This window comes from Propithecus coquereli, unplaced genomic scaffold (assembly GCF_000956105.1).
Source record: "Propithecus coquereli isolate 6110/MARCELLA unplaced genomic scaffold, Pcoq_1.0 Scaffold676, whole genome shotgun sequence".
NCBI classification, from domain to species: Eukaryota; Metazoa; Chordata; class Mammalia; order Primates; family Indriidae; genus Propithecus; species Propithecus coquereli.
In genome coordinates, this window is record NW_012152796.1 from 521,673 (window position 1) to 532,253 (window position 10,581).

General features: G+C 41.1%; 1 protein-coding gene across 2 annotated transcripts in view; it reads right to left on the bottom strand.

The window, feature by feature from the left end:
* The window catches only part of ZNF346 (zinc finger protein 346), a 49,065-nt gene that overhangs the window by 23,482 nt on the left and 15,002 nt on the right, over nt 1-10,581 (bottom strand). Inside the window, exons 2-5 of one of the 2 annotated variants that reach the window (XM_012660753.1) lie at nt 9,656-9,759; nt 8,997-9,089; nt 7,058-7,202; nt 2,980-3,165 (exon numbers count right to left, since the gene is read on the bottom strand). In XM_012660753.1, coding sequence (XP_012516207.1) covers nt 2,980-3,165; nt 7,058-7,202; nt 8,997-9,089; nt 9,656-9,759 — 528 coding nt within the window. Of the gene's footprint in view, nt 1-2,979; nt 3,214-7,057; nt 7,203-8,996; nt 9,090-9,655; nt 9,760-10,581 lie in introns of both variants that reach the window. The other variant, XM_012660752.1, reaches the window with a different exon arrangement.

Here is a 10,581-nt window from a genome sequence, read left to right on the forward strand (position 1 = left end):
TCAAGCGAGCCTCCTGCCTCAGCCTCCCGGGTAGCTGGGACTACAGGCATGCACCACCATGCCCGGCTAATTTTTTCTAGTTTTAGTTGTTTGGCTAATTTCTTTCTATTTTTAGTAGATGGGGTCTCACTCTTGCTCAAGCTGGTCTCGAACTCCTGAGCTCAAGCAATCCTCCCGCCTCGGCCTCCCAGAGTGCTAGGATTACAGGCATGAGCCACCACGCCCAGCCTGTTTGTTTGTTTTCTGAGACAGAGTCTTGCTCTGTTGCCCTGGCTAGAGTGCAGTGGTGTCATCACAGATCACCGCAACCTCAAACTCCTAGGTTCAAGCAATTCTTCTGCCTCTGCCTCCCAAGTAGCTGGGACTACAGGCACACGCCACTACGCCCAGCTAATTTTTTCTATTTTTTGTAGAGACAGGGTCTTACTCTTGCTCAGGATGGTCTTGAACTCCTGGCCTCAAGCAATCCTCTCATCTCAGCCTCCCAGAGTGCTAGAATTATAGGTGTGAGCCACCAAGCCCCACCATAATTCATTAAGCTTTGAATTGTGCACCACTCTGAGTAGTGCAATGAAATCTCATGCTGTCCCACTTTGTCCTGTCAAGGATGTCCATGCTGTATACGCTATCTGCTCATTAATCGCTTAGGCATCTTGGTAATCAGATAGAAAAAACACAATATACATTGGGTTTGGTGGTATCTGTAGTTTCACACATCCATTGGGGGGTCTTGGAACATATCACCCATGCATAAGGAGAGACTAGTGTATTCTAAAAATATGTTAGTATGTCACAAAATGTTGTTAAAGTACATACAGATTTTTGAAATGCTTTATGGGTACACTTGGAATGTACAATAAAAAGAAGGGAGAATGGAAAAACAAACACCACTTGTACTTGCTATTAAATTAGAACTAACTGATGAGCACACATGTGCACAGAGGGAAATAAAACTCAGTGGAAATCAAGCAGGGGGAAGGGAGGAGGAGGGGATGGGCAAAAAACTACCTAATGAGTATAATGAACACTATCTGGGTAACGGGCACACTTATAACCCTGGCTCAAGCATAACAAAATCAATACATGTAACCAAAAACATCTGTTCCCCTGTAACATTAATATTTTGAAATTAAAGAAAGGAAATATTTCCCCCATTCATAGCAAACAAGACTCTCAAACAGGAACACATGTAAGAAAAGCTATCATCAAGGCAGATTTTTTTTGTCTCCTAACAGTATAATATTCACAAAGGTTGAATTTCTTTCATATCCCTTATAATGATCTGAATGTATTATAAATGGTCCCCACATTTTAATTTTTCCTTTAAGTGTGAAGTTGGTCATCTTATAAAAAGATTCATATGAGACTGGGCAGGCTGGTGGCTCACACCTGTAATCCTAGCACTCTGGGAAGCCAAGGCGGGAGGATCACTTGAGGCCAGGAGTTCGAGACCAGCCTGAGCAAGAGTGAGACTCCACCTCTACTAAAAATAGAAAAAATTAGCCAGGCATAGTGGCATGCGCCTGTAGTCCAAGGTCCTCAGGAGGCTGAGGCAGGAGGATTGCTTGAGCCCAGGAGTTTGAGGTTGCTGAGAGCTAGGCTGATGCCACAGCACTCTAGCCTGGGCAACAGAGTGAGACTCTTGTCTCAAAAAAAAAACAAAAAACAAGAAAAAGAAAAAAACAAAAAAAAGAAAAAGAAACAAAACAAAACAAAAAAACAGCATTAAAACTACTAAAATATACTGAACATTGTGAGCAAGAGTTAAATGTACACTTGATAAGAGCAAAGAATTCATCCTTTACCAGTGAATGGTAAATGGATCCTGCAAGGCAGGACAAAGTTTCAGTACTTTCTCTCTCTCTCTAGAGATGCTCCTTGCTTTGCAATGGGGTTACATCCAGATAGACCCATCATAAATTGAAAATATCATAAGTCAAAAATGTGTGGCTGATTGGGGGCTAATTCGGCCCTGTGGCTCACTGACGCTGTCCAGGGATGCAAGAGAAGTATGATTTCTACTGAATGCCTATTGATTTTGCACCATCATAAAGTAAAAAAATTGTAAAGTTGAACAATCGCAAGTTGGGGACTCTGCGTGTGTGTGTGTATAGTTTTAGTCATTTTTCTTGGTCCCTTGGTATTTCCTTCTGAATACAACCACAACCAGAGAATGGAGGCAAAGCTTTAGCACAGGGGTTTAAATTCTGCTGACATCAAGTATCTTTTCTCTTACAGAGAGTCCACCTTTGTGAAGTAACAAAGTAAGAATTATCAGAACATGAGGTTCTGGCCTAATCCACTGAGGGTCCTTGGCCCAAATCTGGCTTGCAGACAAGTTTGATTCACATAGGGCTTAAATTTTTTTTAATTTAGTAACATATTTAAAAATCAGAGGAATGTCTATACAAATCTGGTTTTCCAGAGTCTTTTGAAAAAATAAAAGAGATGGTAATGACTGTCTAGAGCTGGCCAGGAGTGGCATTCACTCTTCAGCCCTTCCTGGCTCTCACTCATTTAAAAAATTTTCTAGGCCAGGTGCGGTGGCTCACGCCTGTAATCTCAGCACTTTGGGAGGCCAAGGCAGGAGGATTGCTTGAGGCCAGGATTCAAGACCAGCTTGGGAAATATAGTGAGACCTCCATCTCTATGCAAAATAATAATAAAAAAAAAATTCACTGGGCTTGGTGGCATGTGTCTGTACTCCTACCTACTTGAGAGGTTAAAGTAGGAGGATCTCTTGGGCCCACGTGTGGGAGGCTGCAGTGAGCTATTATCATGTCGCTGCATCCCAGCCTGGGCGACAGTGAGACCCTATCTCCAAAATAATAAGAATTTCCTTTCTGGCTTCTGTAGGCAATTGAGTTTGCAAATCCTGCTTTAGAAGACCTAATGAAGAAAAAGCACAGCCTTGGCTGGGCTGTGGAGCTGTAGTGGTCCAGCCCTGAGCCAGCTCCAGATGTGAGCTGGGCCCCTCACCTGAAAAGTCAGTAACAGCAGAGTCCGCCAGCCGCCCATAACGTGCCATGAGTTTGAGCTTGGTCTCCTGTTTCCTGTGTTTCTTGCCCACATAATGCTGTTGAGCCATGACAGGGTCGTTGAAAGTCGCATGGCAGAGGCTGCAGAACTTGTCTGGGTCTATCATTTCTCTATTCTGGTGCAAGGCTAAGGTGGAGGCCACAAGGAAAGGATTTGTAAGGCGTTTCGACAGAGCTGCGGTGAGAGAGTTCAAACAGAAACAATGAAAAAACCCAGAAGGTGCCAGGCTTTCAAGTATGCTGAATAGAAAGAAAGGCTGTGTCACTAGTTAATCACACTTGCAGATGTGGAACTGCCTGTGTGAATCACACAGTGAACACCTTCTCTAATTGGGAAAACTGGGAAGATTTGGGGGAGCCCAAAGACCAGCTATTTTGTTTAGCAGCTTTCACTACTTTAAGCACATAAATCCTGATTTTCTCACATTCTGAGGAGGCTCTAAACTTCTGCTATCAAGTTGCCAAATTACAACAGACTAGAGATGTATATTTGCAGTCTTTTCATCCCTCAGAATCCACTGGAACTGTATAGCTAGTGGGACAAAAAGTTTGGGAGTTTTATTCCCATCCTCAAAGTATCCCAGTTACAGAGCTGGGAACCAATGCACAGATGTAAAAATTGAGGTCCTCAGGTCCTGGAACTCATGCAGAGTCATTTAGAAAGGGCAATCACACTAGGGATGCCTTTCAGGCTACACTGCATTCTAGGCTGAGTGGAGATAGAAGAGGATGATATTAACATTTAGTTATGCGTTTTGTACACAAAATTTCTCCCTTGGTTCTCAGAACTACCCTAATAAGGTAGGTATCATTTTGCCACATTATAGAGAAAGACTCAGGTTCAGACAAGTGAAGTGACTTGCCCAGGATCATCCATCTAGTGAGTGAACCTGGGTCTGTGGGATCCAAAAGCCCATGCCCTCTTTGCTGTGACAGGCTGCCGGAGTGTGGCAAGAATACCTGAAGGTATTCATGCTTTTACCTACAGATAACATCCCTGACTCCGGTCAATTAATTCAGCTAATCAGAGCCTGGTGTGGGCATACGTGTGTCTCCTGTGTGTCAACGTATGTCCTGATGTTGACTGTATATTGTAACGCTGCTTCATAAAGTGGATGCTATGACTCACTAACCAGTCCATGCAGCTGGAATGGTGTCAACCTAGCAACTGTTGCTTTAAAAATGTGGGGCCAGACCCCTACCAGCAGTGGAGGAGGGGTGGAGCTCAGCAGCTTTCTCAGATAGATGAGATGGCTCAGATGCTCTTTTATCTCTATACCACTTCAAATGGGGCAGTTTTGAGGATTTTTAGCAAGTCATAAGAAATTTGCTGGCTTTTCCCACGAGTTTTCCAGTATAGGAAATCTCAGTTTCTCTGGCCATTGATTTTGTTTTGGCAAGTCACTCCAAAAGTAATGTACATGTTGTAGAATATTTTATATGAGAAAATATTCAGTTTGTGGTGTTGTGTGAAACAAAAAAGCAGGTTATATAGCAATCTGTTTCTTATGTCCTCAACAACAACAAAAACACATAGGTGATTGCATGGAAAAAAGATCAAATGCATAAAGAGTGCTTTCCACTATTTTCCAGCTTTTCCACAATGAATGTATATTTTTGACATCAGAAAAGAGGTAATAATGGTCATTAAGAGACAAAGGTCATTCTTTAAAAGATACTGAAGAGAAGCATCAGAGGTAAATGGTTAAGCAAAGCTGGAGGAACTGCTTAATGGACGTCCAGTAAAATGAGAGCTGTAGAGTCTTCTCTCAGGAAATAAGCTGAAATGTGGAAAAAGTGGATGTTCACTGTAGTGTTATTTATAACACCAAAAAAAGGGAGGGGGGAAAACTTAAATGTTCAACATTAGAGGTATGATTAAATGTGGTATGATGTAGTCACTAAAAATGTTTATGAAAAGTTTTTAGTAACATAGGGAAATATAAACATCATATTAAATGAAAAAAGGTAAAAGGAGTCACATCTAACATGATCATATTGTTAAAAGACACATGTGTAATCTATACATGTATACCAGTATTTTGAAATGTCACCAACATATTAACAGTGTTTCTCTCCTGGTGGTAGGATTTGGGTACCTTTAGCATTATTTGAACTGGAATTATTCATAATGGGTATAGATTGTTTTTATAAAAACAATATGGTTATTTAAAGTATTCTATTTACATGTACATATACATGGAGTTAATCTAGATAAATATAAAACAAATATACACAGAAATATACACACATACACATAACAAAAGATTATAGGAGAAACAGTACTCCAAAATGTTAACAGTGGTTAAATTGGTAAATAGTAAAATTATGGGTAATTTTCTTTTCCATTTATCTATATTTCCATATTTTCTACAATATGCTTGTATTACTTTTACATTAGAAAAATGTTTAATTTCAGAAATGTAGTTATAAAGTCATGTAATAACATGGAAACGTGCTTAACTACAAAATTAAATGAAAAGTAAAAGCAGGATACAAATGGCACATGCACTGTGATTACAACTACACAAAAACATACCTGCATGTGGCAAAGGCCAAAAGTGAACATGGAAAATAATCTCTTGAGCAATTTTTTGAAGCGGGCATATTACAGAGGATTTTCACATTTGTGCAAAGATAAGTCTGTGACCTTATAAAGTTCAGTTCTCAAGTCTCCCTTGGCCGGATGCTTAAAACTTTTTGGTACCATAATTGCTACCAACACCGAATTTAAACAAAAGCAATTAGTCCTGGTATAAGTTAATGATGAATCAACCATAAGCAAGGCCAATGACATGATCCAGGTAGTGGATACCTGACCAACTACTGTATTTTATGGGGGAATTCTACTCATGAGCTATCTTACTGGTGACAGCAACAATAATAGCAGCTGTCATTTACTGAGCATCTATTATGTCCTAGTTGTTTTTTTTTTTTTTTATGAGCCATGCATGAGACTTAATGTCCTGGGTTTTGAATATATATTATTTTATCCTCACAACCTATGAAGCAGATAGTATTATTAACATTTTATAGGTGAGGAGACTCAGACACAAAGAAGTCATACAAATGATAAATAGTGGTGCCAGGATTTAAACCTGGGCCTCAGTGACTTCAAAGTCCCATATTCCGTTGTTTAATATCATGAATAACTAGATTTTGGTGAGATAAAAGGGTATAATTATGAGTGATTTTTCATCCTATCTTCAAAGCCTTCCAAAATGTCAGTGAAACAAAAAGGGCAATAGTATTATTAATAGTGCAGTCTACTTCGTAGTCCAAAATAGAGAAGCAAAAATTACCAAGAAAAAAAAGAAATAAAGATCAAAGAACTTTTACTCTTAACTAATTGCAGTTAGCAGAGGTTAAAACTCCAGAAAGTCAGGAGTTAATGAGATGAAAGTGAGAGCTAAGCCCCAGTGGTGACAAGATAAAGGGAGCTATTTTAGCAGTCACTGCACTGGGAATGAATTCATGGCAGCTACAAACGGCTTGCTGGGCAGCAGTAGCAGCAGTGAAGTATTCAGCTTTGAAAGGCAAGTCCCTGTCTTGAGGAGAACAGGCATTATTTGAGGATTAAAGTGAGCAGGGCATAACCTGAGCAAGCAAAAAAGACAAGGATTTAGCTTTCAACTTGGAACACATAGTAATAAGGGCAGGTGGATGCTGGGATGGAAAAGTCCAAGTAGGAGAGGTAGGAGATGGAATGTTTTCATGGTACGCGTGATCTGGAGGACTTTGATACTCTTGAGCTACAATTATTAGTCAGGAAAAAAGCTCAGCCTAAGAAGCTTCTATAGAGAAAAACTGATGTAACCAAAGAAAGGGAGGTGGTGTGAGCACAACTCCGAGGCTGCGTTTCAAGGAAGTTTGGTCTACTTCAATATTTTTATGGGTTCTCAAAAACAATTCAACCTCTCCAAGTCTGTGGCCCTAGTTAGCATTTCTGGGAGCACCTGGCAATGGTGCCCTAAGGACAGGAGGGGTCCCAATATAGCACTACTCAGGAAAACCAGTACCTTCCACCTTAGTGGATTGCTGCTTCAGCTTTAAGTTCTTTGCGTGGGTCTTCCCCAGGTAATGCGACTGGGCCACAACAGGGGAGGAAAAGGTCATGTTACAGATGGGGCAGCACTGGTTCTTGTCTTTGCTTCTGCTGCTCTTCTGGTTGGGAGAAAGAACACAGGTCTGATCATGCCACTGCCCAGCCAGAAAATCTTCAATGGTTCCCCACTGCCCACAGGAGAATGGGCATTTATGGCCCCCTTCACACATTAACCAAAACCTACTTTCTGGATTCTACTCCAGCTACTTTGTCCCAGGCTATACTCATCATCCCCCACTAGTCTGTGTTGCTTCCTTGCTTTGCTTGGGCCATTCCTGCTATTTTGAATGTTCTTCCTTCTTTTCCTGCTTGGCATTATTATGTCTGCTTAGCCTTCAAAGCCCAGTTTAAATATCAGCTTTTCTTCTGGGATAATTTTACCCAGAAAATCATTCAGCAAACAATAATCACACCCCTTTGTGTATGTATTCCAGCAAGAATTAATCTTGCTCCTCCTTTTACTCCTAGAGAACCTTAAATAGATCTCTATCATACCACTTGCCACTAAATTGACAGTGTCGTAGCTTGGGAGACTTTTCTGTGAACTCAACTGCAACATTTGGGTGTGGACTATTCGACTCATCTTTGTTTCCTATCCCTTGCACCCTGTTGGAGTCTGGCACACAGTCAATGCTCAGGGTTTGTTGAACAAGCAGATCATTGAGTTTTATTTTTGATTATGATTAGGCTAGAAAACAATGTATTTCAAGCCTGTGTTAAGGGGCTCCCAACATCTCTCTGAGAAAGTCTTATCTCTGAATGGGGTGTTCATTCAGCATTTGTCAACCTTGGCACTATTGACATTTTGGGCTCGATAATTCTTTGCTGGTAGTGGTGGTGCAGGTGACGCGGTCAGGCAGCGGGTAGCTGCTTCAATCTCATTTGAACTACTGAGTCATCCGTCCTGAGAGCTGAAGAATCAAGGTGTAAAGATATAAAATGACTTGCCTAGGGTCACACAGCTGATCTTGTCTTCCTGAGTTCAAATGAGTCCAGTGAATTTCAAGAAGGGACAAGCAAAGCCCTTCCAAACTTATGGCCACTATAATAAGAGGCAGCCGTTTATAGAGTAAGCTTTTATTTATATAAGCATGTACTAGGAATTGGAATTTTACTTCACAATACCCTGCAGAGGTAGGAATCAACTCTACTTTATGGGTGAAGTTCACAGAGATTAAATGACTTGACCAACATCGCCCGACCAGTAAGTTGCAGAGCCAATCCTGGGCCCTAGTCTGTTGACTTCTCATCCCATGATGTTTGCATAGCCTCCCACTGGACAAAAATAATGGTACTCTTGAAGGATTGGGGTTGTTTCAGCATAATTCTCACAGTATTTATGAGCCAAAAAGCAAATGTGATTACCTCTCAATTAGAGTAGGCATTTGGAAAGGGTTCCTTCTACTTGTTTATTCAAAACATTCAAGTGCTGAACTTAGTTCTTTTCCCTGGCTCTCAAGGAAGCAAGGAGCCTGGCTTTGTTCTACTTTCTCTCCTTGAGTAGTCAATGGGCAAAGCTTCTTGTCCTGCTCCAACAAACCACTGGGTGGTAACGCATAACAACGGCTCTACTACTGAGTCCTTGCTATGTGCCAGGCTCTCTCTTGGGTGCTTTTTATGAATCTTCCCTCATTTTAGTGAAGAAAAATCCGGAAAGATAGTTGACATTAGCATCCTCATTTCTATAAAGGAAGAAATCAAGGCTCAGAGAAGTAACAGGACTTGCCCAAGTCACACAACATGGCTGGGATCTGAAGCCAAGTCAGTCTGACTCAAAGCCCACGCTCTTGCACCGCACCAACCTGCTAGGGCTTCATCAGGAAGTGAGCGTCTCAACATGGCAGCTGCATTACCTGATCTGAGTCTAGCTTCTTCGTTTCCCCCTTTAATGTCTCCATTCCATGGATTGCTAGGTATCTCTTCACTTTGTTGGCATGTTTTTTGCTCTGCAAAAACCCAGGAAAAAGATCAAAGATAGCCAAATGCCATTTCATATCTAAGGCACTCAAAAACACTTACTAGATTTTCATCTGATTCATCCTCACAAGGACTTTTGAGGAGGAGAGGGTTGGGGAAGAAACTTAGTTTATTGAGTTTCTACTCTGCGCAAGGCACTTCACAGCTATCAAATTTCATCTTCACAATAATCTATGAGAAAAGTATCATCATCTCTATCTTACAGATAAGGAAACTGAGGCTGAAAATGATAGAAGTTTCTTGTCCAAAATGAGTAGCAGAGTTGTGACTCAAAATCACATCTGTTTAAAGCCAAAGCTCACACTTTCTACTATGCCAAGCTGCAAGGAAAGATATACACATAATGATCCTGGTTTAGATGGGAGAGATAAGAATCAGAGAAATTAAATCAATCTTCAAGTCACAAGACAACATGCATGGAGGCAACATCTGGGTGGCTAAAAGGGAATTACAGTTCACCATGCAAGCCAGGGAGAAGTGGGGGCTTGGCACTGGGTCTGAAAAGTATAGCAGTTCTAAAAGTACGATGACATACCTGGTAATGTGCCAGCTTCTGGGACTCAGAAATGAGCAAGGCGCAGCAAACCTTACACTGGGTGTTGGTGAAGAGACACTGGTTCTTCTGGATCATGTGCTCCACTACAGAAGGAAAAATAAAAAATCTTTAAGTTGCTAAAAACACTACCTCAACAGCACTGTCTTTGAACCCTGTCTCAAACACAGGCACTGAGTAATGGGATGCCATACTAGTACATAGGCAGACCTCAGCCACCCTCCCCTACTGCCGCCATGACTCATGCTATGTTCTCATAGCACCTGCACTATTACTTACTTTACAATTTCAAGTTACTGAGTAACTTCTTTTAAAAAGGAGTCTTTAGATCATAGACTTAAATAGATACCAATAAAAATAAACATAATAAAAATGAAAAAATTCTAGCCAGCTATGGGTACCAGAGAAGAAAAGAGCAGCAACTGTGCAGAGAGGTTTAAAGATACGGGATATGGTAGTACCCAACTGAGACTTCTTCCCAGATAGAACCAAGAGCAGTGGAAAGACTTAAAAATGGAATAATTTTCTTACTACTTTTGAACTGACTTTGAAATATCTAAAATTACATAACATATTACAAGTCGCACACTGTAGGAAACATGGTATTAACCTGTGCTTAACTGTGGGCCTGGAGAACAAAGCTTTACCGCTTTTTTTTTTTTTGAGACAGTCTTGCTCTGTTGCCCAGGCTAGCTGAGTGCCGTGCCATCAGCCTAGCTCACAGCAACCTCCAACTCCTGGGCTCAAGCAATCCTTTTGCCTCAGCCTCCCGAGTAGCTGGGACTGCAGGCATGTGCCACCATGCCCGGCTAATTTCTTCTATATATTTTTAGTTGTCCAGCTAATTTCTTTCTATTTTTAGTAGAGACGGGGTCTCACTCTTGCTCAGGCTGGTCCTGAACTCCTGA